General features: G+C 41.1%; 1 protein-coding gene across 1 annotated transcript in view; it reads left to right on the top strand.

Moving 5' to 3' along the window:
* The window catches only part of PI4KA (phosphatidylinositol 4-kinase alpha), a gene marked incomplete at its 5' end in the record, with an annotated part of 54,662 nt that extends 30,347 nt beyond the window's left edge, over positions 1–24,315 (top strand). Inside the window, 36 exons of the mRNA XM_082293518.1 lie at positions 1,717–1,825; positions 2,323–2,459; positions 3,350–3,483; positions 3,635–3,717; positions 3,991–4,061; positions 4,174–4,298; positions 4,736–4,817; positions 5,422–5,505; positions 5,863–5,952; positions 6,448–6,567; positions 7,107–7,199; positions 7,568–7,724; positions 8,000–8,127; positions 9,377–9,535; positions 9,761–9,912; positions 10,429–10,536; positions 11,247–11,374; positions 11,455–11,574; positions 12,208–12,287; positions 12,412–12,605; positions 13,319–13,409; positions 14,200–14,367; positions 14,922–14,975; positions 16,184–16,304; positions 16,605–16,734; positions 16,846–16,916; positions 17,778–17,850; positions 18,002–18,072; positions 18,654–18,763; positions 19,357–19,461; positions 19,917–20,042; positions 20,369–20,489; positions 21,158–21,317; positions 22,161–22,250; positions 22,450–22,533; positions 23,625–24,315. Coding sequence (XP_082149644.1) covers positions 1,717–1,825; positions 2,323–2,459; positions 3,350–3,483; positions 3,635–3,717; positions 3,991–4,061; positions 4,174–4,298; positions 4,736–4,817; positions 5,422–5,505; positions 5,863–5,952; positions 6,448–6,567; positions 7,107–7,199; positions 7,568–7,724; positions 8,000–8,127; positions 9,377–9,535; positions 9,761–9,912; positions 10,429–10,536; positions 11,247–11,374; positions 11,455–11,574; positions 12,208–12,287; positions 12,412–12,605; positions 13,319–13,409; positions 14,200–14,367; positions 14,922–14,975; positions 16,184–16,304; positions 16,605–16,734; positions 16,846–16,916; positions 17,778–17,850; positions 18,002–18,072; positions 18,654–18,763; positions 19,357–19,461; positions 19,917–20,042; positions 20,369–20,489; positions 21,158–21,317; positions 22,161–22,250; positions 22,450–22,533; positions 23,625–23,676 — 3,981 coding nt within the window. The 3' untranslated portion in view covers positions 23,677–24,315. The remainder of the gene's footprint in view (positions 1–1,716; positions 1,826–2,322; positions 2,460–3,349; positions 3,484–3,634; positions 3,718–3,990; positions 4,062–4,173; positions 4,299–4,735; positions 4,818–5,421; positions 5,506–5,862; positions 5,953–6,447; positions 6,568–7,106; positions 7,200–7,567; positions 7,725–7,999; positions 8,128–9,376; positions 9,536–9,760; positions 9,913–10,428; positions 10,537–11,246; positions 11,375–11,454; positions 11,575–12,207; positions 12,288–12,411; positions 12,606–13,318; positions 13,410–14,199; positions 14,368–14,921; positions 14,976–16,183; positions 16,305–16,604; positions 16,735–16,845; positions 16,917–17,777; positions 17,851–18,001; positions 18,073–18,653; positions 18,764–19,356; positions 19,462–19,916; positions 20,043–20,368; positions 20,490–21,157; positions 21,318–22,160; positions 22,251–22,449; positions 22,534–23,624) is intronic.
* Positions 24,316–27,653: the final 3,338 nt, after the last annotated feature.

Here is a 27,653-nt window from a genome sequence, read left to right as displayed (position 1 = left end):
TTAGGGCTGAGATACTTTGTCCAGTAACCACTGATAAACATTTTCTGCTCTTGGCACAGCAGAATTTGCTGTCCGTATTCCCAACTTTACATTCTCATCTTCACCAAAGTTCAGTTATTGTTTAGCTGCACTTACACAGGCAAAATGTCCCCCTTCTCTGCAGTATGCATGCCTTTGGTGAGATCTACCTAAAATAACAGGAGAGGTAAATGAAGCTTACCTTTAAGCCACTGTACGGGAAGGATGTGTTGAAAAGCTCAAGTAAAGGGAACGGCAGGGTTTAAATCTGAACTTTGACGCTGGTTTTTTGTGTATCTCCCAAAGTAAACATTCTCTAAACCAAACACTGCTAAACTTACTTCGTCAGCCAAAATCCCTCCCTTGCCTAGTGATCTTTGCTGAATTCTCTGTTGTTTGTTGAACTACTTTTATGGCTTTGCAGGTACTTGTTCCCTTTTGAGGAAGATCTTTGAGCAAAAAATCAGTGTGTATGTGAAGTTTCAAAGTCAAGCACACACATAAACTTGACTGTTAATTTCAAGAAAAGCCATGTAGCTGCTATTTTGTGCTGAAATGGGGGATGGGGGGAGCATCTTAGTGCAAATGTGTTTGAGGCCTCTGTGGTTGTGATGGGGCTTCTTCAGCTGGTGTTATATTGGTGCAAAGATTTCCATTGCACAAACAACTTTCTACCGTAGTGCTGTTCACCAGCTTAAACTCAGACTGATTTTATTAAAATAGAGGGATTTTTTCATGCTTTTCTTTTTTAAATGACTAATCTCCCTCATGATTTACAAATGCATCCAAAGTTGGCTTTATGTAAGGTTTCACTGAAGTACTGTTGGCTCTGATACCTAGAGAGAATTATTATGGTTAGAGAAAACTTCTTCAAGCTAGATTAGAATGTAACATTTTGTTAACAAAGTTTACAGTAGTAATATACAGTCATATTGATTAAAGCTTGCAGTTTAAGGGACGATTTCTTTTATTTTTCATACACTGCCTGTGCTTTAGCTCCTGTTAGGATAATACACTATGATCTCTGTTACATAAATATATCTAAAATTGTATATTATGTTGGCTGGGAGGATATAGTGCTCTTCCGGTGGTAGCAGCTGTTTGTGCAAAAAGCATCAGAGAATTTTAATAAATGTGTTGAAAATAATGCTCTTTTACTTGCTTGTTTAGATAGTAAATTCTTCAGAACTGATGTCATTCTGTGCGTGGGTGCAAACAATGAAAGATCCCCAATTGGTGCCTCAGTGTATTTCCACAAAGCTAATAAACAATAGCAACCAGAAGCGTTTTTGACTAATATTTATTTAGTTTGGAGTTCCTTTACACTGAAGCAAAGCTGCATGGCATTGTCTTCAGCACAATTTAAAGGACCACGTGGTTTCTTCCTCCCTGCAGTGGATAGTATACTAATATTATGTATTCTCCTCAGAGGTTACTGTATCAGCATGGTGTTATTCCTGTGTAAAACAAAGGAAATTCTTACTTCAGGCATCTCAAAAAGTTAGCCTTTCAGCTTTCAAAAATGAACTTAATTCCTTCAATGTAACAATAGCAGTATAATATTAGTTTTCATAGGTGGCAAAGAATATTACCTTTGTAAATCATAGTAAAGAAGGTGCATGAATTGATTCCTTAGTGTGGAATTAAGTTATTCTAACTCCCACCATTTTCAAATGTTAATTTTTATTTCTTTGGTAGCTCACTAGACGCTTGCCACCCATCAAGGAGGCCAAACCCAGGCTGCAGAAGCTGTTCCGCGATTTCTGGCTGTATTCGGTGCTGATGGGATTTGCTGTGGAAGGATCAGGTACTGGACATTCTAAGAGGACAGCGTTGCCTTTTGATGAATGTAAATACAACTTTATGGAAGGTATTCACAGTAGCTGGAAGAAAAATTACAGGCATAAAGACACTTCAAAGCAAACAGCTTACATGACAGTTCTCTGGTAGGATTTCTTTAAATCTTTGCAGGTTTGTTATCAGATGCAGCATAGTACAACTTGTACTTAGTTTTATTCCTAAGTTAATAGTTTTAGTTATAAGTTTTGATAGCCAGGTTCCTGAAACGGAAGATCAGACACATGGGGTACAATGGTAATTAAGTAGAAACTTCTTATCCAATGAGAAACTTCACCTAAACATACTAAATTTGGAACATGGATCATGTGTTTTGAGTGTCTATGCTTAAGAGCATGAAAAATCTGCTCTAGGAAGTAGTGCAAAGCTTGGTAATGCGAGTAACTCTGTGAAACTTATTTTTTTATAATGCCTCATTCCACCTTCCTCTTTCTACTTCTGTTCCAGGTCTTTGGCCAGAAGAATGGTATGAAGGTGTGTGTGAAATTGCCACCAAGTCTCCATTACTCACATTTCCCAGCAAAGAGCCGCTTCGATCTGTTCTGCAGTACAATTCTGCCATGAAGAATGACACCGTGACTTCTGTAGGAATTCATTTCTTCTATTAGCTCCTTCCATAATGTCTGCCAGTGTTAAATGACACGGTATCTGTGATATATTGAAATAGCACAACACCCCTTTAACCTGCCTTCTATTAGTGGAAAGCAGCTGTTTTACACTATTCTTCTGACAGCAGGATGCATAAGTGACTTGAAGTCAGTTTTATATAGTGTTAATATAAGTGTTTAGGGGGAAAGCTACACCACCTTAATTAGGTGTAGAAACCAAGTCTTTGTGGAGATGGAAGCCTCTTAGTGCTTTTTCATCCATTTTGTAGCCGACAAAACTTCCATTGTTTAAAAAAAGAAAATCAACAAAGTTTGAAAGGAAACAATACATTCAGTCTTTCAAAGAAGTGTTAAATTTACTCTGGCTTGATACTGGTATTCTCTCTCCTTAGTGTTTGTAGGATAGATTTAGCAGGACAGATTTTGCCCAAGGGCTCTTTTTGGCTTATGAAATCTCTTTGGCTCCCAAATAATACAGAAATCTGCATTGTGCCTTGATACATAGTTCTGTGGCACCAAAGACTGGCACAACAAGTTGTCCATGAAATTTCAGGAGCTGGGTAGTGCTGATGTTGGTTGAACTTTTATGCATTTAGTGTAGGAATTGTATTTCTTCATTGGTATAACTGCATGGAAATTAGCAGTTATTTCTGCCAGGAGCTTGATTCCAGATGTAATTCTGTTCTGTATTTGAAGCATTGTGACTTGCTGATTCAGGGGAGGTTGGTCTGCGTCTGCAGGCAGAAGCATCCTCTGACATATTTGTAAAGGTTGAAACGTTAACGGAGTAATAGCTGAATGCATGTTTGAGGACACAAGCTAATACAGGACTCCCACTTAAGATAACTTCATGTATTCATCTCTAGGCTGAATTAAATGAATTACGGAGTACCATAATCAATCTCTTGGATCCTCCTCCAGAAGTGTCAGCATTGATCAATAAGTTGGACTTTGCCATGTCTACCTATCTCCTTTCTGTCTACCGCCTAGAGTATATGAGGTATATGTATAGATATTTACTTCTTTTCACTGATGAAACAGCAAAAAAACCCCTGAAACAAAACAGTCAGTAAATCCCTGAAAGAAACATAATCTAAACCTGAAATAAAAAACCCCAAAACACCCCAGCTTACAAAACTCTCCTTCCCTAGGGTGCTGCGTTCAACTGATCAAGATCGCTTCCAAGTCATGTTTTGCTATTTCGAAGATAAAGCAATTCAAAAAGACAAATCTGGTAAGATTTACCTGCCAAGGTTTTCTTTCAACTTGAGATTTGAGGAAATTATCGTCAGGCCTGCAAAGCAGAAACAAATCAAGCAGCTATATAACAAAATGAATCATGTTCACCAGATTGCTCCTGTTTTATTCTTGCCAAGAACACTGGTTTTGTTTTGAAACAGGTTCAATATTGGCTGAGTAAACATAAACACTTTTTAACTGTTAAGCATGGTTTATAAAACAAATGTGGTTTTGACAATCAAACCTGTCACTTCTCTCCATTCCTCAGGCATGATGCAGTGTGTGATAGCTGTTGCTGATAAGGTGTTTGAAGCTTTCCTGTCAATGATGGCTGATAAAGTAGGTAACCTGGAAACTAAAACTTGGAATTTGTATTAAAGTTCTCATTTCAGTTTATGAAAGTGAGTTTGTCTTTTCCTTTAAGAGCTTCATACTTTGGCATGTTTTTTAGCCTAAAACTAAGGAGAATGAAGAAGAGCTGGAGAGACATGCTCAGTTCTTGCTGGTGAATTTCAACCACATTCACAAGAGAATCAGGAGAGTTGCGGACAAATACTTATCTGGACTGGTAGACAAGTGAGTACAGATTTCATGTTTCTCTTTTCACAGTGACTATTTAGTGGTTCCTTAGGCACTTGGTGACACTGGTCAAGTGGATTTCTTGGCTGCTACTTCTGCTGAAACATCTCCTTGAAAAATAACAGTCAGTAGTATTTTTAGCCTGAGCTCTGAAACTTAAAATGGGTTAAAATGTATGTTGGCTTACTATTCCCATGGGTGGAGCAAAGCAAAGTGCCCATGATAGAAATGCAATCTCAGCTCCTATGAAATAGCTCTCCTCATCTTTTGGCTCTGGATTAAGCCATGAGCCATGGCAGGCTTTGTGGCTTCTGTTGAGTGTGAGCTTACCTAGGGGCGTATAAAACGGGCTGTTTGATTAGCTCCCTTGATAAAATAATGTCCTTCCTCAGCTCTCCCTGGTTATTGTGTTTCTGAATTCTGTCTTGCTCTAGATTTCCTCACTTGCTGTGGAGTGGAACTGTGCTGAAGACTATGCTAGATATTCTGCAGACATTGTCTCTGTCTCTTAGTGCAGTAAGTACTTTTTCTTTCCTGGAACTTTTTTTTTTTCTTTTTTGCTTTGTTCTGCATTTATTTGATACTTAATTGAGTTTGTAATTTGGTTTTCCTTTTACTAAGATTGATAAAATCTTAATTTTAAATTCAGTGAAGCAAGAACTATCTTCGCAACCCTATTTCATAAGTAGTAAAACTAGTGCTAAAAAGTTGTTGTCAGATGTGGTTTATAATTGTTGAAATGTCTCATTTGAAATAAAAATTCAGTGGTGTTTTTCTGGTTTGTGGTTTGTTTGGTCTTCTATAACTGGTGGTTTTTAGATTATATTCTCTTCAGTCTGTGTATGTGTATCCATATTTCTTGAATCTATTACATGCTAGAATTTTTGAAGAAGAAAATGCTTTGTAGAGTTTTATTTTTGTACTAAATGTTGAGGAGAGTGCTTTGAATTTTTGAAATTATTTATTCTAAAAACCAAACTGAAATACAAATAGTTTCTTTTAGAGCTGTTCAAATTGACTTGGGGAGCAAAGGCTAACAAATAGGTTTGGTACTTGTAGTGTTAATGTCAAGTGATGATGAATTTTGCCTTACTGAGAGCTGATAATTGTTTCTGTTTAGGACATTCACAAGGACCAACCATACTATGACATTCCTGATGCTCCATACAGAATAACAGTCCCCGACACGCATGAAGCCAGAGAGGTAGGTGGCCTTCCGTGATTTATCAAAGAATGAAATAATACCTCATTTCACAGCTTGGAGATAAATTAGTGAGCTGCTCTGAATGGTCATTTTTTAAAAATACTTCCCTAGGTGAGATTTTTCTAATAGGATATGACACTCAGTATTTATGTTTTTCTGAATTTTACTATTTTACTTGACTTAAAGTGTGACAGTTCTTTTCTAATCAAGGTCACATTTAACTGTTACAGAAGATTTTAACTGTGTCACGTTGCTGCAATTGTCTTGCTCCCTATGTTACTTACTACACCATTAAAACTAGTGCCTCATGCTAAATGTCCTGTATTTTACTGATTGTGTTGATGCTTTTTGTTCTAGAGTATAGTCAAGGACTTTGCTGCACGCTGCGGGATGATTCTGCAAGAGGCAATGAAATGGGCTCCCTCTGTTACAAAATCTCATCTACAGGTAATGGGCCTGCTTCTGTGAGAATTGGATTTTTGCAGATATTGGACACTGCAAATCTACCTGAAGTTTGTATTTCCTTTCCTAAAAAAAGAGTCTCAAGGGTTTCTATCCTTGTGTGAAAGGACAACTAATTATATTCCCTTCTTCCATATAGTCCAAAACAGTTTATCTCATAAGGTTTTTTTGTCAGAAGTGATTCTTTTAAGAAAGATCTCAGCCTTCAAGCATTTATCTTGATAACTTCATTCATTTTGAATACAGAAGGAGTCTTTGTGTATTTAGGAGGACATTCAGAAAATCTTATTGCCAGGGGAGCAATGCCTGGAAGAGATGAGTAGGGACAGTCTTTTGTCATGTATGTGTATAGTTTAAGTTTCCCATAGTTTGCAGTGATGAGCTTTTGCATTGCTTATGTTTTTGTAAGCATAGTTTGCTTATGAGCTGCCTTGTTCTGAAGATAATCAAGTATTTTGGAGTTTGGGGTTTTTTTTTCAGGAGTACCTAAACAAACATCAGAACTGGGTATCGGGGTTGTCCCAGCACACTGGACTGGCCATGGCTACGGAGAGCGTTTTGCACTTTGCAGGCTACAACAGGCAGAACACCACTCTGGGCGTGAGTATTGTTTGTTCCTTTGTGCACCTGCAGAGAGACCTTGACAAATTAGAGGGCTGAGGAGAGACTTCATTGCTGCCTACAACTTGCTCACAAGGGGCAGCAGAGTGCCAGCACTGATGTCCTCTGGTGACCAGAGACGGGACTTGAGGCAATGGCATGAAGCTGAATCCGTGGAGGTTAAAGGCTGGGTATTAGGAAAAGGCTCTTCATTCAGAGGGTAGCTGGGCACGGGAACAGGTTTCCCTGGGAAGTGGTTACTGCACCAAGCCTGACAGAGCTCAAGAAGTGCTTGGACAATGCTCTCAATGGTGTGGTGTGATTGTTGGGTTTGTCCTGTGCAGGAGTTTTCCATGGAAAAGATACACATACTCCTTATTTGATTTTTATCAGTCCTGGTACTGTTGTACATAACAGTCCTGATACTACTCTGATTATAAGCATAAGGAAATTTAAAACATATGTGAAGGAATAAAAAGACAGAGGGACAAGTGGTTTGATATGAAGAGTATAAACACCTTGTTGTGGTCTGGTCACAGGCAACCCAGCTAACTGAAAGACCAACTTGTGTGAAGAAGGACTACTCCAACTTCATGGCTTCTCTTAACTTGCGCAACCGTTATGCAGGAGAGGTAAGTACAGGATTTCTCATGAATGTGGGGTGTCCACAAGCTCTGGCATCACTTCTCAGGGGATGACGTCCTTCCAGCCTATACTGGTATATGGGTCTATGTTACATGAAGCATAGTCTCTAAATCCCTTCAGGATAAAGAGTATAATTTTCCTAGGTTATTAAACAGATCATTTTACTGTTGGTCTTGCAGATAAAACTAAAGATTAGATAAAGCTACAGATTAGATTGCAGATAAAGCTAAAGATTTGGTAAAGTAGTAACAAAAGATGCCTCTGTTTGTGGAGCTCCCTACTCAGCACATGACCAATACTAAACTGGATTCCTGAAAATACTATTCTCTGTTGAAAACCCCCTTAAATTTTACAGGTTTCTGGAATGATTCAGTTCTCAAATGCCACAGGACGAACATCTGACCTGAATAAACTGATGGTCAAAGAGCTGAATGCTGCTCTTGAATCAAGCAATACTGAATTCTACACCCAGGCCATGTTTAAGTTGACTGCACTGCTAATAAGCAGCAAAGGTAATGAAAACCAAATGGGAGTTCTGCTTTCTGACAGTGAATGCCAAGAATAACAAACTACAAAAACTATCCATATACCAACCCAGTATGCATCAACTTGAAGCAAAACTGTGTTTTGAATTTTTTCAATTAGGCCTATATTGGGGAAAAGCCTCCTTAAACTAGAAGCTATTTATTATTAGGAGCTGATTATTACCTACGGTGCACACCAATGTCATGCTGACGTGGAAAGCAGTTTTTCTGTTGGAGAAATCTGAGTGAATGTTTATTTTCAGACTGTGATCCCCAGCTCCTTCATCATCTGTGTTGGGGACCCCTGCGAATGTTCAACGAACATGGCATGGAAACAGCAATTGCTTGCTGGGAGTGGCTGCTTGCTGCCAAGAATGGAATAGAAGTGCCGGTAGGAAGCGATTTAACTACTCGTTCTCTGCCCCTGCGAGGGGGAAGAGAGAAGATTTTGAGAGATTCACAGATAATGCGAATCTTTGTCAAGGGTGTTTAAATGCACTGTCAATCACTTCAGCCTGCCAGGAAGTCTCTGTTCCTGTATTGTTGGAAGTCTGAGCACCCTCACAAGGTGGACTATGGGAAGCAGATCTTTCTCAAGAGCATGAGCATTACAGCAAAAGAAACCTGTTAGAATCTCAGCTATAGAATTTACTTTGATGATGAGGGGCCTGAGCTGTTCATGAATGACTCTATACTATCAAAAACTACAGAATGGTGTTTTAAAATAAAGAGAAATCAGTGTCCCTGCTCATTAATCAGCCTCTGGTATCTGGTATTGCACTATTACATAAAAACATAGGCTCGCAAGTGTCCTAATCCTGTAGCAGGCTAAACCAGTTGTATTTTGTGAGATTAGGATCATTGTAATAGTAATAAAGCAACTCAGCATGATGTAGTGACAGTTCACATAGCTGAGAAACCTGCCTCTGGTAATTGCTTTGCTTAGGGAGCACCAAGTGTTTCACTTGCTGGAGATAATCACCCATCTGAATTTACTTAGTTGAGTTTATGTGCAGGTTTCAGTGGTTAATTTCTTGAGCATCAAGTTCATTTTTTTCCATTGGGCATTTGGGCAAATGTCTTTGTATCTTGTTGAGGAGAACAGAGAAACACCCATGGTTGCTTGTCCCCCTTAGTACAGAGGATGCTGCTCCTAAGGATCAGCAAAACTGAATTATGTACCATCTTTATGTTGTGCTTGATCAGCTAGGGTGTGCTCAGTGTTCTCAGGGGCCAAACATGTCCTGCAGGTCATGGGTACCTGGTATGTGCTTGTCTCTGCTGGACTTGTGTGAGAGGCAGCAACCTTTAGTAGAGCAGGAGGATGGATGGCATGGGCTAATCTGACAATTCAGTCAACAAAGTCTCCTCAACAAAATGCAGTGCCTGGCTACTGCTGCCTTTAGTCTTTCTGTTACTAGCTGAGATTCTGGGGGAGTCTCGCTTCTTTTTGTAATTTAGGAAGTGAAAGAAGCATTTTCTTTCAGGTAGGATGTATAGACTTGTCTGCCTCTCCGTCAGCACTGCAGTGAATTTTAATTGTTGTAGTAGGTTCTTGTGTGTGCTGTGGGGAAAGATTGTGTTTTCCATATAAGAAGATGCTCTTGAAGCAAGAAGCACTGTCACCTTCCTTTCTGCAGTTCATGCGGGAAATGGCAGGAGCCTGGCAAATGACAGTGGAGCAGAAAGTTGGGCTATTTTCTGCAGAGCAGAAAGAAGCAGATCCATTAGCAGCCTCGGAGGAGAGCCAGCCAAGGCCCTGTCCACCAGAGGTGACCCCACATTACATCTGGATAGAGGTGTGTATTTCTTCTGGAATGTCTCACCTGTGGCAGTCTGCACTTCCTGTTCCTGTGATTTGGGAAAGGACTGGAGTCATGTGCTCACAGCCACAAGACACGCTCTGTTTAGATGAGCATAATCATTGAGGGGGAGAAAGGTGTTAGAAACAGAGAAGTCTGGTGGTGGGGTTTGGAATTCAGAAAGGTCAAAGGAGGCATGGTATGTCTGTCTCTTTTTCTCAGTTTTTGGTGCAGAGGTTTGAAATAGCCAAATACTGCAGTTCTGACCAAATCGAGATCTTCTCCAGCCTGCTCCAGCGATCCCTGTCCCTGAACATCGGCGGGGCGAAAGGCAGCTTGAATCGGCACGTGGCAGCCATTGGGCCCAGATTTAAGTGAGTGCTTTTGGGTTTTTCCTTGGTGGAATCACAGAAATAAGAAATAAGATTATAGGGAGAAGAAATAAGGTTATAGGGAGATGGAAGAAAACAACTAAGCACTTCATGTTTAACTTGTCCTTGGCTTCAAGTAATGAAGATTGCTTTAAAAGCCTGCAATGATGTGGTCTAAGCTTTGTTTTCAAAGCAGAAGTTGATCGCTTCAGCTTGAAAATAATCTTTTGGTGTTTCAGGAAATTTTGTGGGATGATTTCATGTAGTGAATTGCCCACATCATGGATCTAGTCTTTGCTTCATCAGTTATTGCCACCTGTTGTGACTTGAAGGCTTTCGGTTTCTGTGGTTCAGCAGTCACAGCTTTGGGAATAGACTGATAATGTGAGCAGATTGCCAGGAGCTCTGAAACAGACACTTCTCAGGCTACAGTTACAGCTGTATCTGTGGTTTGCACGGTGGTGTATTGGTCACCATTTTGGGAGAGCCAACATTTCCATTCTCTATTTTGCTTATTAGGTTGCTGACCCTGGGTTTGTCTTTGCTGCATGCTGATGTGGTTCCAAATGCAACTATCCGAAATGTTTTGAGAGAAAAGATTTATTCAACTGCCTTTGATTATTTCAGGTACTCTTTTATTTGAAACGACTCGCTGAAAATGTGTTTGTGTTTTTCCTGAACCTTCAGTGATACTTCAAAGTAGCAGCTGTCTTTCTCCTCTAGTGATTTTTCTTCCTTTCCTTTTTTTACCCACTTTAACCGAAACTTGTCTTGTGCTTTAGTATCGTTCATACACTGTCTCAAAGAGGCTTAGATATTAGTTTCAGATTTTATGTGTGGTTTAAAAAGCAGAAATGTTTCTGTTCTTTTCCATTTTTCCTTATTTTGAAGTTTATTCAGTGCTCAAAATTGTATCTAGATTTATAAGGTTTAAAGAACTGCTCTTAGAGTGTGTGTGGCTGAAATACAGTTTCATTGTTTTGAAAATACGGCCACACTGAATCTGATTATTTCAACATTTGATACAGGCGCAAAAGAAAATTTAATCGATAGGAATGTCTGAATGTGAGGAGGTCAGTCCTAATATTAACTTTCAAATGAATCCAGTATGCTGACAGACTGCTGCCTTAATTTTCAGTTGTAATTGGAAGTTTGTACTCTTCAGTCAGACATAATAAAGCCATGAGGATAAAATGCAGTGATGTGTGGTCTCATCCTTGTAGATTTCAGTCAGAATAAAAAATATTACTTGATTAGGTTGGTGAGGGTTTTTGACTGCTGGGAGTTTTTTCCCCCTAAGGCACTCAACATCACATTATTTGTGTGATTTCTTCAAGTTGTCCTTCAAAGTTCCCTACACAAGGGGAAAAGAGGCTCCGTGAGGATATCACTGTATTGATCAAGTTTTGGACAGCAATGTTCTCAGACAAGAAGTATCTGACTGCCAGCCAACTTGTGCCACCTGGTGAGTTCCTTTAAGTGCTGTTTTAAAAGCTTCTGGTTTCTTTGATTGGATTCTACATCAGATTTGTGCTCTATTCTTAGATAATCAAGACACCAGGAGCAACCTGGATATCAATGTTGGATCTCGGCAACAGGCTACACAAGGATGGATAAATACTTACCCTTTGTCCAGTGGCATGTCAACTATATCTAAAAAGTCAGGTATATTTTTGATTGTAACCAGCTCATTACTGCCAATTTTATGGCATAGTTTATGTTCAGATATTTAAAGAAAATATTTACCTTTAACATCAGACTCGTATTCTGGCAGGGTATTTAATTACCAGTGCCAAACTCTGAAAAAAGAAGGCAGAAAAAAATCTCACTGGTAACAAGCAGGAAAGTTCTGAAATCACCTGAGCTTTTTGATAGAATGTTCAATTCTGTAGTGCAGGAGAAATAAGACTGGAGGAGGTCAAGATGCATTGAACTCCTGTAAGGAAATTTCTTGCTTTGTGTAAACATACCTCTAGTGCTTTTTGGGGACAGCAGAGTGACATTAGATCGTGGACTGTGTTTTTGTACAGTTTTAAAACTACGTGCTCTTCCTTTCTAGTTGACTGTCGTGTTCCTAAAGTCAGTGCACTGCTGGCTGCAATGATATCCCTGTAGCCTGTTGTACTCGCAGTGAGTGGCTGCGGTGCTGACTTCTGCTGCCACTCTGATCTAAGTTAGAGGTGTCCTGTGGTTATTCAGTTCTTCTGTGTTAATGTTTCCAGGTGTGGACAGTTTGGAAATACAGTTTAACTTAACTGAACAAAAGCCACTGAAAACTTTTTTTATCCTTTTCTCCAGGAATGTCCAAGAAGACAAACAGGGGGACACAGCTGCACAAGTACTACATGAAGCGCAGGACATTACTGCTCTCACTGCTGGTGAGTCATCAGAAGGATGGGAAAACTGCATAAATTTCTAAGACCCTGGATATATCAACTAAAGAATGAGATTGGGAGTGTTTTGCTTCTTCCAGAAAACCCTTGTATTTCCTGTTTCCCTCAGGCTACTGAGATTGAACGCTTGATCACATGGTACAATCCACTGTCTTCCCCTGAGCTAGAGTTGGATCAAACTGGAGAGAGCAGTGTAGCAAACTGGAGGTCTAAATACATCAGTCTTAGTGAGAAGCAGTGGAAGGATAATGTAAATCTGGCTTGGAGCATTTCTCCTCATCTTGCTGTGCAGCTGCCTACCAGGTGAGATATTTCAAAAGAAACAACTGATGCAATTACTGCTGCCTTAGAAGTTCAGTGAGTATTTACAGTAAGTACTGATAGCACTTGCTGCTGGTTGCAGCCTCTTGCATACTGTCACAACTGTTTGAGACCCTGAAAAGAACTAGATTACTTAATAGACTCATTTGGCTCAGTCACTAATGAAGTCCAACTACCTTTCCTACCACCTGCTCTTTGCCAGTGTTGCACTTAGCATTTGATTCAGAAGAAATCAGGTTTGTTTTTTAATAGCATTCAGCCCATTAGCAAGCATAGCATTTAAGCAGTGCAGTGTTTTAGCTAGATATTGGCTTGCACTTTAATAAGTATTACAGGAGAATTAGCATAGTTGGCTATGGAAGGGAAAGGAAATTCTTTCCCCCTTACGACAGTGATGGTTTTTGCCAAGTAGAGTTTTGTGCTCTGGTTGCTGTAGAATCCCAGATGGAATATTTCAGCCAAGAATCCACTAGTGGAAGTGGGCTGAGATACAACTGGTTTATACAAAAGCACTGGATGAGGACCAGTTGTTTCAGAATCCTCTTCCACAGCATGCTGGTGTACATTATTTCATAGTTGGAGTATTTGTTTATTGAGCATACGGTTTTTTGCCTTTTGCTGCCCTCATCTTCACATAAATAGAAGAAGCCATCAAAATTTTCTAATGATGTTATTGTATTCCTGGTTATACTTAGGTTTAAGAACACTGAAGCTATTGGAACAGAAGTGACCCGTCTGGTCCGGTTGGACCCGGGAGCTGTTAGTGATGTTCCTGAGGCAATAAAGGTACCTGTGAACATTTTTACGGTTACAGGGCCCCAGTAGGCCCATTTCATTCAGATATATTGGAAAATACAGTCTTGACTTACCAGTGCTTGTTCTAGTGCTACCCATATTTCTGGTAGGACAGAATGACAGAACAGCTGTGGAAATGGGGTGCTGAGGGGAGAATCACAGCAGTAAGAGGAGGTAGCCAGTTAGCTAAAGGTGCCTTTTGCTTCTGGGTATTCTCACTGTACACAAAATGGCTCAAAACCTGTCACTTGCAGTACAGCCACCATTTCTGTTCCTTTGGAATAATTAGTGAAAAGATCACTGGACCAAGCCATGGTGAGTGCTGCTGCTGAAGTTATTTCAAGTGTAACCTTTTCCGTGTATCAAAAGGCCAAGGTCTGGAAGTGAGGGAGGCTCATCATGCTGATCTGCAGTGAAGCACTTTAGTCCTGTGAGGGACAGTCTTGTCAGAGCTGTGTTCTATACATCACCTGTAAAATAGATGGCAGGAAAACTGAACCTTTTTTGACCCTTTCAAAATGACTTATCCTTTCTCCCTGTGCTAGAGCTCCTGGATTGTGCTTTTAGTAACTTCATTTGGTGTTCTGAGAGGTGATTCCAACAGCTAGGTTTCCGTGGAAAAAATGCATTGGATAAAACAGCCATGGTTTTGTAAAAGAAAATGTCCCATATTTCACTTGCCCTGCTGGAGGAAGCTAGATGACAGCATTATTGTCTGATGTGTAGTACCCACACATCAGTGAGTGCTACAAGCCCTAATGTGTCTGGCCTGCTTTTTCAGTACCTGGTTACCTGGCACACGATTGATGCTGATGCACCTGAGCTCAGCCACGTTCTGTGCTGGGCACCCACAGATCCACCAACTGGCCTGTCCTACTTCTCAAGCATGTATCCACCTCATCCTCTGACAGCCCAGTATGGAGTTAAAGTCCTGCGATCTTTCCCTCCGGTAAGAAGAGTTCCAAGAAATCCTTAACACTCCAGGGGAAGTTATGGCCTTGGTCATTGTGGCCACAGGCTTCATTTCAATGCCCTGGAGAGAGGTGTGCTAAATGGGTGCAGCACATGGCAGAATGTGTACAGAGTGGGATGGAAACTTGAAGTTGATTGTTCCATGTAAAACTGGCTCATGTATTTGCAGCTTTGTTGTTGTAAGTGACACTAAGCTGAATTCTTCAGTCTGCCCTTCTCAAATCATCTCTTTTGCATCTTTTCTCAGTGACAAAGTTGTTTCTTTTAAGGCAGCAGAAAGCTGGTTTTTAGCACTTGTCAGACTTCTGTTAGGACTGTGAAATACATGATTATTAATTATATTTTTTAAGGGAGTAACTAAACAGAATAGTACTTTGATTTGAGGGAGTTGTATACATAGTTTGAAATAAAAAGGCAGTGGGATTTTTTTTATTGCCTAACTGAAAGGAGCTTTTCTCTGTGTATGTGACTCATCTTCCCTTCTGACTGCCAAAACAAAGCAGTAAAACCCTGCCATCCCTTCTCTTTCAGGATGCCATTTTATTCTACATTCCACAGATTGTTCAGGCACTGCGGTATGACAAGGTGAGATTATGAATCAGCTGCATGTGAACAAAACAGATTTTTAATGGAGCTTTAAGATTTAAAGCAGTAAATAAAACAAAAATAAGCATAATCTAATCCTGCTTCTTACTATCCTATATCTAATACATAGAAGAAAAAATATTGTCTCTAGAGGCTAGATTGCTTTGGATACACCTCTTTTATGAATATTGAGAAAGGCTATGTAGCTCATCTGTCAGGAAAGAGATTTTGTTATGGGAAGCCCCAGGTGAAGACTCTGTTTGAATAAAGCTTTTGGAGGTCTGCATGAGACAACCAGTAATGAAATTAAATCATTACCCTTAACCATTTTGCTGTGGAGTTAACCAAAGAAGACATACAGAGGTGTCTTGTGCTTCAATCACGTGTATGAAATCAGATCTCAGCCTCATCTTGCAGAAGCCAAAGTAAAGCTTGACAACCAAGTTCAGAGTTCATTAATGTGAGATCATTTTACCTGCCAGCAAGGCAGTGAACTCTGGTCAGTGCTTTATTTTCAGGTGAACATATTCCCATCCCATAGTGTAGGTGACTGTGTATAGTTATTCTTTGAGAGCTCTGCAGTGCAGAGCAAAAACATCAGACACCTGTCTGTTAATATCAGTCAAACACAGGAGCACCTATAGACTACAAAAGTAGTTGTGAGTAAAGGAAAGGGAAATGCAGCTGCTGGAAGGAGTGTGATTTTCTTGGACACTTCAACTTTATAAGTGTCTTCTTACTTTCCAGAATTTCAGTGGAACTGTGCCAGCACATGCAGTTCTTGCCACCGAACTGTACAGTCCATATGACACTGTGTAGATTTCTGGTAGTACAGGAGCACGTAGTGATGCCAGGCAAGACCAATGCCCCTGTTATGTATTGTGCTTTTTACCCATACTAGAAGATGCTCTGAGCTCAAAGAGATTTGAAATCCAAATAGAACAGATGGAAAATTACATAGAGGTGGGGAAAGGCTGATTAGAGTAACAGAATAGGTCAGTAACAAAGCTGAAACCAGTCTAGATCAGTTCATTATCTATTAAAATACACTGTCATTCATGTCTTTTTAGCAGAGTGAGTGAGAGTGCAGGTCTTCTTTCCATCCCTTTAACAATTTCTGGGTTTGAAGAACAGCTGTTAGAAGCAGTAATACTGAGTCTGAGAGTTGTAATGAACTTTGATCCTTACTAGTCTGCATATGGTTGCAGATGGGTTACGTTAGGGAATACATCCTGTGGGCAGCTTCCAAATCCCAGCTCTTGGCTCACCAGTTCATCTGGAACATGAAAACTAATATCTACCTGGATGAAGAAGGACATCAGAAAGATCGTGAGTACTTTAAAATATAATCTTGACTTGACTACTTTCCTTTTCTCAGACCAGACTAAATCTCCTTCCTGCTTCTTTCTTGTAAGGAAGAATCCTTTTAGCTGGGATTTTCTCTTTTATTTGTAGAGGTAGGGCCCATTCTGCATCAGTGCTTGATAGAGTGTATCAGGAGAGACACGGTGCTGGTTCCCTCAGTACCTTTTTGTGAATACTATCCAAAGGTGCTTATTTCCATCACCCATATCATTTCACTTTCTGAAATAAGCTGCTGACACAGATGCTTCCTTTTTTCACATGCAGCTGACATTGGAGAACTTCTGGAGCAGTTAGTGGAGGAGATAACTGGCTCATTGTCTGGCCCAGCCAAAGAGTTCTACCAACGGGAGTTTGATTTCTTTAATAAAATCACCAATGTTTCAGCCATTATCAAGTAAGTATTATACTTCAGAAATTGTGCTCTGTATGTTTGAAACAAATTTGAGGCTAGTGTGTAGAGTAATATATAATATGCAGATAAATTAAAGATCATTTGTCTTTCTAGGCCATTCCCTAAAGGAGATGAAAGAAAAAAAGCTTGTTTGAGTGCTCTGTCTGAGGTGAAAGTGCAGCCTGGTAAGAAGTGATTTAGTAGTATAAAACTGTGGGCTTTTGCATTCAACATGACTATTTATTTTCTGCAAGCAAATCTTGAAATCCCTGTGAGTGTCAGCTTGTAGAGATTTCAGTTTTGGTGCTGGTGGCTGTTCTTCTGTTGTAGTTTAGTTGTTTCTCTCTTGAAAAAAAAATCAAATATTTTTGCCCATCCAATGATTCCTATATGGTGCATCAACACTTACCCAAAAGCAATTTAGATAATGCATATCATGGATAAAAGTGAGAGTGTATGTCTGAAGAGGAAGGATTTGATTTCTACCACCTTCTTTTTAAAAAAGACGTGGCGTTTTTGAGAAGTTTTGTTATCTCAAGAATGAAGCATGTCCAGTTCCTTTCATTCTCTCCTTTCTCCCATCAGGCATTCCCTTGAAATGTCATTATCTGAGGATCCTTTCAAATCTTGAACATAAGTTTTCCTAGCCTGAATCTTCTCTTTGAAAAGGAGTTTCATCAAAGCTTTTCCTGATCTCTAACAGGACCTTCTACCATGTATTGGTGGCTGAGGGCACTCCCCAGTGCACTGGGACTGCTGCCACATCTAATTTGGGACTGTTGTAAGAGATGTCCTCTCTGTACCTTTCTGTGGTACAGGTTCTGCAGTATTAGCTCAAAACTGTATTTTACTAGTTTCTGGCAATCTCTCACTAGTGCAAAGGATACCACATCCTTCATGGCTCACAGACTGTAATCTCCAGTTTCTCTCTAACATTAATTCAGAACTACATACTGAAGTTGTAGACACTGACATCAGTTATTGTCCAGCTTGCATTGTCTCACTAGCCAGTGGATTTGTTCTCAGCTGTCTGCTCTGTTTTGCAGGCTGTTACTTGCCCAGCAATCCTGAAGCAATTGTTCTGGATATTGATTACAAATCAGGAACTCCTATGCAGAGGTACCATGTTCTTCTTATATTCATTTTTTAATATGTGTGTGTATTTATATGTGTGTGTGTGTATTTTTATTTATTTATGTTTGTTAAGTTAATGATATCCATTTTTGTTTGACTAATTGCACTCATCATCTTTGTTTTTACTGTAATTTAGTGCAGCAAAAGCACCCTATCTGGCCAAATTTAAAGTGAAACGATGTGGAGTCAGTGAGCTTGAAAAAGAAGGTTAGTAACTGCAACTTAATCATTGATACTACTAATTAAGAGTCAGCAATTCCTATAAAATTTCTTGCTTTTAGTGACCTGTACCACTGCAGAAAATTATTTCCATGTTGAACTTTATCTGCCGTGGTTCAGATGAGAAAAGAAACTGTATCAAAGGAAGAGTGAAGAAAACTTAAATCCTTTTTTAATTCCCAAGAAGCAAGCCACATAGGGCTCTTGAAGAAATTATAACAGTTACTTTAGACTAAAGTAGAACTTGATGGCCTTTTCTGGGTTTCTAGAGAGTGGCAAACTCCAGGTTTTGGCAGTTTTTCTCTCAAAGTAAGACATTTTGTGGCAGTCTCTGGCTGACTAACTCAGTGCAATGCAGGCATTTATCTGGTAAATCACGAACACTGGTTTGAGGTGTTTTATTTCCAGTAGACAAAGGGAACTATCTTATGATAATTACCTTGTAAGGCAGAAATATCTGTAGTGCACCTGCAGTGAAATGCTGTGGGTTTGAGTGCAGAGGGCTTGTCATGATAAAAAGTTACTAATTAAAGTCCATGCCTGGGTTTTGCTTTGTTCTCTTGTTGCAGGTCTGCGTTGTCGCTCTGACTCCATCGATGAAAGCGCAGAAGAGGATGAGGACAGTAAGAAAATCTGCTGGCAGGCAGCAATCTTTAAAGTGGGCGATGACTGCAGACAGGTAAAAGCTGTCGGGCTTTGCACTTAGAGGAGACAGATTTGTAGGTGATCATGCATAAGAAGAAAATAATTTTAGTATAGAAATATTTTTCTTTGGAACTTTGTTATGGAACTGAGTTATGGACCGAGGGGGAGAACTGAGTCGTACCCCTAGAATTCTGGTTTGGAAATAAAGGCCATTCTGTGAAGACAGGTTTACCAAGCCTTAAAAATTTTTTTGCAGAGTTTATTTTTCAGTTGAACTATTGGTAACATAGCAGTAGCTCCTGAGGTGGGATCGTGTACATTGACGTTTGATTGATTAAGAGGGAATGCTGGTTATTATCCCTGGAGTTATTAAGTATCACCTTTATCAAAGGGTGATAGGAAATTTGTTCTTAGGTCAGCAATTAAATCATCAGCGTTGCTTGCTGCCCACTCACACGGCATTTATCAGTTCCCTTTTTTGATTTCCCCCATAGTGCATGCACAAGCACACATCTGCAGACCTGCTTTACTGAATATGCACTTCAGAGTTCTTCAGAGCATTTTTATAATCCAGTTTATGACCTGTAACCCCTGTAATGTTTGTGCAATTTTTTTCTTGTCTGACAGGACATGTTAGCCTTACAAATCATTGATCTCTTCAAGAACATATTTCAGCTGGTAGGCCTGGATCTTTTTGTGTTTCCATACAGAGTGGTGGCCACAGCTCCTGGGGTAAGTGGACAATTAACTGTAGTGCTGTAGAAAATCATTCCTAATTCAAAAATTCTTTCAGCACACATGAAATTCCATGCTGCAAGGAAGTACTGTCCACGTCACTTATGCCAAATATTTGGAGTACCAGCAATAGAAAGAGTCTTTCCTCTCCTGCTTCCTGCTTTTCTAAAGCCTTTTGGCTCTGAAATTTTGCTGCTTGCAAATGTTTGTTGTTTGATTTTTGGGACTACATTGTGCAAAGCAGTGGAAAGTCACAGAGCTTGTCCTACATTGTGTGGAAATCCTAAAAGAGGATATACCTTTTTTTATGAATAACTAGAAATTCTGTATTTGGTGATCTATAAAGCGGCTTCCCCACATTTCCCAGAGGACCTGTATGACTGCCAAGAGCCATGAACAAAATATATTTTGGGAGCATGCGTTACAGACCTGTTTCTCTTCTTTCCCTCTAGTGTGGTGTTATTGAGTGCATTCCTGACTGCACATCCCGTGACCAGCTGGGCAGGCAGACAGACTTTGGGATGTATGATTATTTTACAAGGCAATATGGAGATGAGTCTACCCTTGCATTCCAGAAGGTAAAATATCAGTGGGCAAGCACAGCAAAATATCAACTGCAAAACATTCTAGTTATAAGAAATAATGACAAATAATTGCATAATGAATACTATAATGCTGTACTCTGGTTCCTTCCTGATGCTGATAATCCATTTTTAGCAATTAGTGCGTTAGCTAAAGAAGTAATTGCAGCTATAGATGTATGGAGAATATCACTGAACATCACTTCAAACCAATCATGAATGGAAAAAAGAAAAAAAACTTTGTTCATCTGTCTCATTTCCTGATGGAGAGTTATGGAAGTCTGTAAGTTGTTCTGATTTGTTTTAACTTGTTGTTTGTACAGGCTCGCTATAACTTTATCCGCAGTATGGCTGCCTATAGTCTGCTCCTGTTCCTGCTCCAGATTAAGGACAGGCACAATGGCAACATCATGCTGGACAAAAAGGGACACATCATTCATATTGGTCAGTTGTATGCATCTCTGAATATCCGTTACTACCGTTGCTTTCTGCTGTTAAGTATTGCTGATAATAGACAGCCATTTCCCCTTTGATATCCGTCTGTATACTGATTTCACAGTTTGTAAACATACATGGAAGTTTTTCATGCTTGTTAAGTGTTGTGTATTTGCATTGGCTGCTTCTGTGTAAGTTTAGCTCTGCAAAGTTTTGTCAGGTTCCATACCCGTATGTATGGATGACAGGTGTATATGTACTCATGCCTGGGTACATGCGTGTATGTGTGTAATTATAGAAATGTGTCTTTGGATTCCTTTCATCACACTGCAAGGATTAAATTATGAATTAAATTATTAATTATTATTAAATTATGAATTAAACTTGATAAGTAAATTTATATCATTGTGTGAGGCTGTAACCTCTACTTTAGCTTTGCTTTTCTGGAACTGCACAAATATTTCAGCAGTTTATTTGATATCACCGTTCTTACATCTATTCTCATGTCATAGTGATGATGCTTTTGTTGGTATTCTTACACTTCACCAAAGCTTTTTTCCAGTTGGAGTTAAAATGTCTGTATTAATACATGTAATCCACCTCTATTGCTTCTTTCAGCTTTAACAGCACACAATTAACCAACAAAGTTTATGAGGCAGTTTATCTTTTGTGCACAGATTTTGGATTCATGTTTGAAAGCTCGCCTGGTGGAAACTTGGGCTGGGAGCCTGACATTAAACTGACTGATGAGATGGTGATGATAATGGGAGGGAAAATGGAGGCAACACCATTCAAATGGTTTATGGAGATGTGTGTCAGAGGCTATCTGGCAGTCAGGTAAGATATTCTTAGCTGCTCAAACTGGAAGCTCTTGCATGCCCAAAACCAGATGAGAAGATAAATAACAAAGTTGATTTGTAGGGAGTCTGAGCCTGTTGACTGTCCTGGTATTTCTTGCAAACTTTGAAACAGTGTAATAAAATCCTGCTATTTTACATCTTATCTTTGTGGTATTTTTTCTGTTCTTATGTTATATTTCAAAATTTTATATTTTCAATTTATAATTGTGATGTTTCACACATTTCCTCACACGATTTAGTGCACTGTTAATACAGTAAGAAACTACTGTCTTGGAGTCAAGGCCATTTTGGTTCCTTGGGGGGAAACAGTCTGGACAAAATTTTTGTGGCAAGGCAAATGTGTCACTCAAGTAGCAGAATAATAGCTTGGTAGATAATAAATGTTCTGAGCAAGAGGACAGGAAGGAGAAGGGAAGCTGGGCTGATGTAGCAAAGAACTACACAGGGTAATTAAGATTAAAAGATAATATGTTCCTGTGGTGTTGCTGGTTTCAGCCTTTTATACTGTTTTGGTGCACTGCTTCACCTTTCTGATGCCAAAGAAATGTTGTTTGCTAAAGCATTACTTTGCATAATCCTTCTTGAGACTTCATCTTGCAGCATTCTTAGTATCTGACAGTCCAACATAAAGGAGTGACATTTAATTAAAGTGACAGATTGCAAGCAATGGTGTAGCTTCACCAGCAAATGTAAGAGGATTTTCTGTGTTGATTTAATTACAGAAAAAGGTGTGATCCAGCTCGTTGAACTCCTCAGCTTGCCTGCTTTACCTGCTAAGGCTGCAGGAGTGCTCTGATGTTTTTGTCCTCTTTTTCTCTAGGCCTTACATGGATGCTGTGGTCTCACTGGTTACACTGATGTTGGATACAGGGCTGCCCTGTTTCCGAGGGCAGACAATCAAGCTGTTGAAGTAAGTCAGCAATATGTGTAAACTGGAAAATGCTTTTATTGAAATGTTACGTAATTTGTACCAAGTGGTCTCACAAGAACCAGGTACTTGCAGCAAGTGAAATCACACCTGGCTGAGCTTGTGCAAAGACACATTTGTACCATGTTCAAAGGAAAACTCACTAATTTTCTCTTATTTTATTGTGACTTTCTGCATATAGACATAGGTTCAGCCCCAACATGACTGAACGGGAGGCTGCAACTTTCATCATCAAGATCATCCAGAATTGTTTCCTCAGCAACAGGTTTGGCATCTATGCATGTCTTCTCCGTATGGCTAAAGGAAGGTCATCAGGCTTTGAGCAGAGCTGAAAAGTAGTGTTTTATCAGTCAGATAACAAAAATTTTTGAATTGTTGATATTCAGATAGTGCAGGATAGCAGCTTTGTTTCTGAATGTGCTGCATCTCCTCTGTTTTGTGCTGGGAAGGAAGACTTAGGTCCAGGCTGGTCAAATAGCAAGGCTGGTTAGTCTAAATAAATATAATAGTTAAACATCTTAAGTGCATGTTTTATTATGCTAGATAATACAGACTTTGGGGGACATATAGGAGAGCCTAGTACAAACTCTTGTGTAGTTCCATATGGGGTCAGCTTGAGACCAGTACCACTCACTGGCTCAGATACAGCCCCACTAAAATGGATGTTCCAGTGCTTGCTGGTGCACCTGCTCAGAATGAGAGATTAATATTGGGGGGGCTGAAGGCAGTGACACTGCAATGTGAATGCCATCAGAGCCATCTTAGTTCTGACAAGCTTGAGCTTTTCTACCTGTGGCATTGTTAATCTGTGACCTGAATAAGCTCTGCCCATGGATAATTGAGTTATCTGTAACAAGCTGAGATTCGTTTGCTCAGTCACTCATTAGAGATGCTGCTATTAATGCTGTTATTTCGCCTGCACTTTTATTTTCATTATTACCATTTTCCTTAATTAAGGTGACTTTTATTGCCACATAATTCTGTCTCCATGCAGCCTTGATGATCTTGATTCATTCATTATGCATTTCCTTCTCCTAAAACAAACTGCAAGTGCCGTGTGATGTGCCTTGTGGCTTATCCAAACACAGGATCCAAGCTGCTGATGCTGTTGCCACACTGAGAAGTGTGGAAATACTTGTTTACACTAGTTTAAACAAGAGCAGGATGTTTTGTGCTGCCCGTAATAGTAGCTGGGCCTTCACAATGCCTTCAAAGAGTGGAGGGCTAGTTTTGATTGGCAGCTGATTTCCTTCACTCATGTTTTGTCTCTGTAGGATCCTGGTGAATGTTTCTTGACAATGGGTGCAGTGTTTTTTTAAACTTTTACTTACCTCTGGCTTTGCTTTTCTTCTGTAGGAGTAGGACATACGACATGATCCAGTACTACCAGAATGACATCCCCTACTAGACACTAGAGATCCACTGCCGAAGTGAAATGTGCAACCCCGTACCCTCACTCCAAACTTGTGACAAACAGGAGATGCTCTGTCACACCTCGCTATCTTCCACCCTCTGTGTATGTGTGTGTACATGTTGGGTACATGTTTCCTGGACATTGCAACAATCAGTTCTGATTCATTCCTTTCTCTATACCAGGTTATGTATGTTACTGTTTTTCCCTGGATTTTTGGAGTTGGGTTGCAATCACAATAAAAATTGTATTATGATTATGAATGTGTGAAAGTGGCAAAGCTTGAGGAGTTTGATATTTTTTCATGCAATGCAAGGATTTTGTAATATCTTTAAGAAGTAAATTAAACCCTTTCCTGCACAATCCCACAAAATGCCATGGAAGGGAAGGGCATGGATTTCTCTTTGGAAACAGAAATGTTAACTTGTTCCAGTTTTACTGTAGAAAAAAGCTTGATAATCATCCAAGGTGGTGATGTCTGTGTAGCTGTGTTCATACTTTGCACTGTACATGGTCCCTGCTATGTGGTCAGTATTTCATATGTACATGAAGAATGTATTTTTTCCTTTTGTGTGTTTTAAAAAGAGACTCTACTGAAGATATATTTAATCTATAAAATGTAATAAAAGACCTTAGACTTTGTGTCTGTTGCAAATGTTTTGCCCTGCGCTGTTTTTAGTTTATGTACATCACCCTGTACATTTGTGTACTGTTCATTATATTATGCCCTTTATTAGAGAAATCTAATTTCTTATTCAGTTGCTTGTCCATCTCAAATGACATTTTTTATTCGTAAAATAAATGTTTAGTGCAAGAGCTGGAATGTAGGACTTAGGTAAAGCTCCCCCGTGTTGCTGACTAAGGACCTCTATCCTGGGCTGGGACACAGGTCTTTTGGGAGGTTTTTCCCTTTCTACATGCTTGTCTTTCTACATGGGCTGTTCAACACAGGGGCTGTCCCCTCTTTAGGGGATTTTCCCCCTTTTTAGGAGTTTTTCCTAAGTGTCCGGGTCGCGCCCCTCAGGGAAGGAAGGGGGTGCCCGGCCTAGGCAAGGCCCCGGGGCGCCCCCTGGCGGCCGCCCCGAGGCTGCGGCGAGCGCGAGCGTCGGCGGGAGGGGCTCGACCGCAGCCCTGAGGGAGAGCCAGCCCCGAGGGGGGAAGGGCGGAGGGGTCCCGGGGGAGAGCCAGCCCCGAGGGGGGAAGGGCGGAGGGGTCCCGGGGGAGAGCCAGCCCCGAGGGGGGAAGGGCGGAGGGGTCCCGGGGGAGAGCCCAGCCCCGAGGGGGGAAGGGCGGAGGGGTCCCGGGGGAGAGCCCAGCCCCGAGGGGGGAAGGGCGGAGGGGTCCCGGGGGAGAGCCAGCCCCGAGGGGGGGAAGGGCGGAGGGGTCCCGGGGGAGAGCCAGCCCCCGGGGGTGAAGGGCGGAGGGGTCCCGGGGGAGAACCAGCCCTGGGGCGGGGCCTTGCCGTGAGGTGGGCCCAGCCCTGAAGTGGGGTTCCGTCGCGTGAGGAACGCCCAGCCCCAGGAGCGAAGTGGCGCCACTCTGACGAGGGTCACGCGTTCCGAAAGGCTGCCACGGGCCCGAGGGGCATGGCTTGGGGGGCTGTAGCTGCCCAGGCCGGGGGGTTCCTCAGGAGATGAGCTGTTGCGGCAGGTCCAGCCGTGCAGGGTGGTCTCTGTCTGACGGGATGGTAGATCTATGATACGGCTGTGCCCACGTCTTCCCCGTGATAGTGTACATTTTGGAGCATCTCCGGGACAGCTTTTGTGTCTCCTAGCGAGTTTCTGCTTTGCCGAGGGCGCTCCCACCGTGTCCCTGGGGCCGGGGACCTTCTTAGTCCGAAGCCAGAGTGACTGAGCAGGTCCCTGCAGAGAAGTGAGCTGCGCTGAGGTCACAGCTCAGGGAGCTGGAGAGGGGGCAGCCAGGGCAGCGTGTTTTGGCTCTGCCTTCAGGGTGGGTCTTGTGCGTGGTGCAGTGGACAGCCTGGCCCTTTTCCAGTGTGGGTTGCATTCAAAATATATCCGTGCTTTTGCCATGGGTGTTAAAGGGGGTCTTGTCTCTTGCCTGTGCAGTGGGTGGCTCACAGCGAAGTGGGCTCTGAGCCCCTTTTCTCATTATGGGGAGGTGCTACTGTCTTTCTAAAAAGGTTTGGACGCTCATCAGGGAGAAGTAGTATGCAAGAACTGCTTTAATTATTGATTTAATTCACATTTATTATATAACCAACTGGCACATGCAGTAATTTTGGTGCTCTGTGCCTGTGGCTAGTTGAACCTATTTAGGCTCCATAGGAGAGGAGCTGATTGACACTACAAATGTGGTAAACTTCCTCACACCTTTCCTTTAACGAGGAGCAGGTGGAGTGAGGAGATGTGAAGGCTTCTTCTCAGGTGAGGTGGTGAGGAGTTCTAATATTTTGTTAATTCAGGTCAATGCTTAAGTGCTTGTAGTTTCCTGAACCTCAAAATAAATGTACCATGTTAAAAATATCTAGGGCTAGAAGTCAGTAATTAGTTGGTGAATAATAATATTAGGAATAATAAATGGAGCTCTGGTGATCAGAAAGTCGCTCCTAGTCACAAATCTCAAACCACATAGCAATTTGTGTGTATTCTAGCATAGGATGCATAGAATTTGCTGGAATGCAATTAAGGCCATCCGCAGTTCTGTATTGGGGAGTGTTCTTCACAGTGCTTGTTTCAATCAGGTTGTCTAGAGAGCTGATGTGGTCTTAGTTTCTTCTCTCAAGTTTGTTCAGAGGAATGAAAGCAGCTGAAGTCAATTGAGTGTAGTTACCGTAAGAACAAGCTCGTTTGCAGTATGGTCCTAAAAACTCAAATGGCTGCATTTGAGATATCATGGATGCATCATTTTTTTCTGCTGTGAATCTTGCAGAATGTTGTGAATGTGTTAAATCTCCGTGTTAGCAGAAATTATAGGCTCCTGTGTCTTCTTTTCTCACTGCAGTGTCAGGTGAGATCTGGTGTGTGCCAGAGCTCACCTGATCTCCACAGATGTCATTTGCTCGAGTTGACTGCGCCTTCTTCCCTTCCCCTCCCTTCAGCGTTCCTTCCCACAGCAGAGAGGCAGGAGAAAACTCCCCTGTAATTGAGTGTCCACTGAGATACGGAGGGGATTACGCAGTTTACATTTAATCATGCAAGGCAGTACCCTAAAGATTCTTCCTAAATGGGTTGTGTCCTGTATCTTCCTCCAGGGAGACTGAGGAGGCGAGAATACTAAGACACCCCACAATACTGCAAGTTCTTCTGAAATACTGAATCAGGGCAGCTGGAGACACCACAGACTTACCTCACCTTCATCCTCCCACCAGGGAAGGATATGTCCTTGACACAAGGAGGCTGGCAGGACTTTCAGAAGTTATTCAGGTAATTAAAACAGATATAATTAAGACTTACATGAAGGTATTGTGAAGGGTTTTGTCTCTGAACCTTATGCCAAAATATGTCCTGATGCCTGCGCAGCCCTGGGAGAAAAGACACATCAAAAAAAGGGGAAAAAACTACTCTTAATAAAAACAAAACAAAACAAAAAAAAAACCCCAAACCCAAAAAAACTAAGCAAAGATGCTCCTATGGTTTCTCCACTCTCAGAAATTCCCCGTCATGGTGAGAGACAGACTTCCCAGGGCAATATCCACTGCAGTTCTTTCTGCATTGGCCGTGCATATAAAGAGCTCTTAAGAAAAGAGCAAAATTTATAGTGATTCATTTGCATCGGATGGACCCGGGGTTCAGAGCTAGTGGTAACTTGATCAGCACTATTCAAATGCTAATCTCATTATGTGTGTTAGAGACTGAAGCTCAGCAATCCACCTCCGTAAGCACAACGTGCCTGTGTGATGTTCTGGCTGCTGCAGGGTCACGGTACCCCCTGCAGACACCCAGCACATGCTGCATAGCATCAAGGCTGATGTGGGCAGGGAATGGGAGCTCGGTGGAGGAGCCAATGAAATG

This window comes from Coloeus monedula (assembly GCF_965178545.1).
Source record: "Coloeus monedula genome assembly, chromosome: 18".
NCBI lineage: Eukaryota > Metazoa > Chordata > Aves > Passeriformes > Corvidae > Coloeus > Coloeus monedula.
The sequence above is the reverse complement of the archived record's forward strand: the minus strand, read 5'-3'. Positions and strand labels throughout refer to the sequence as shown.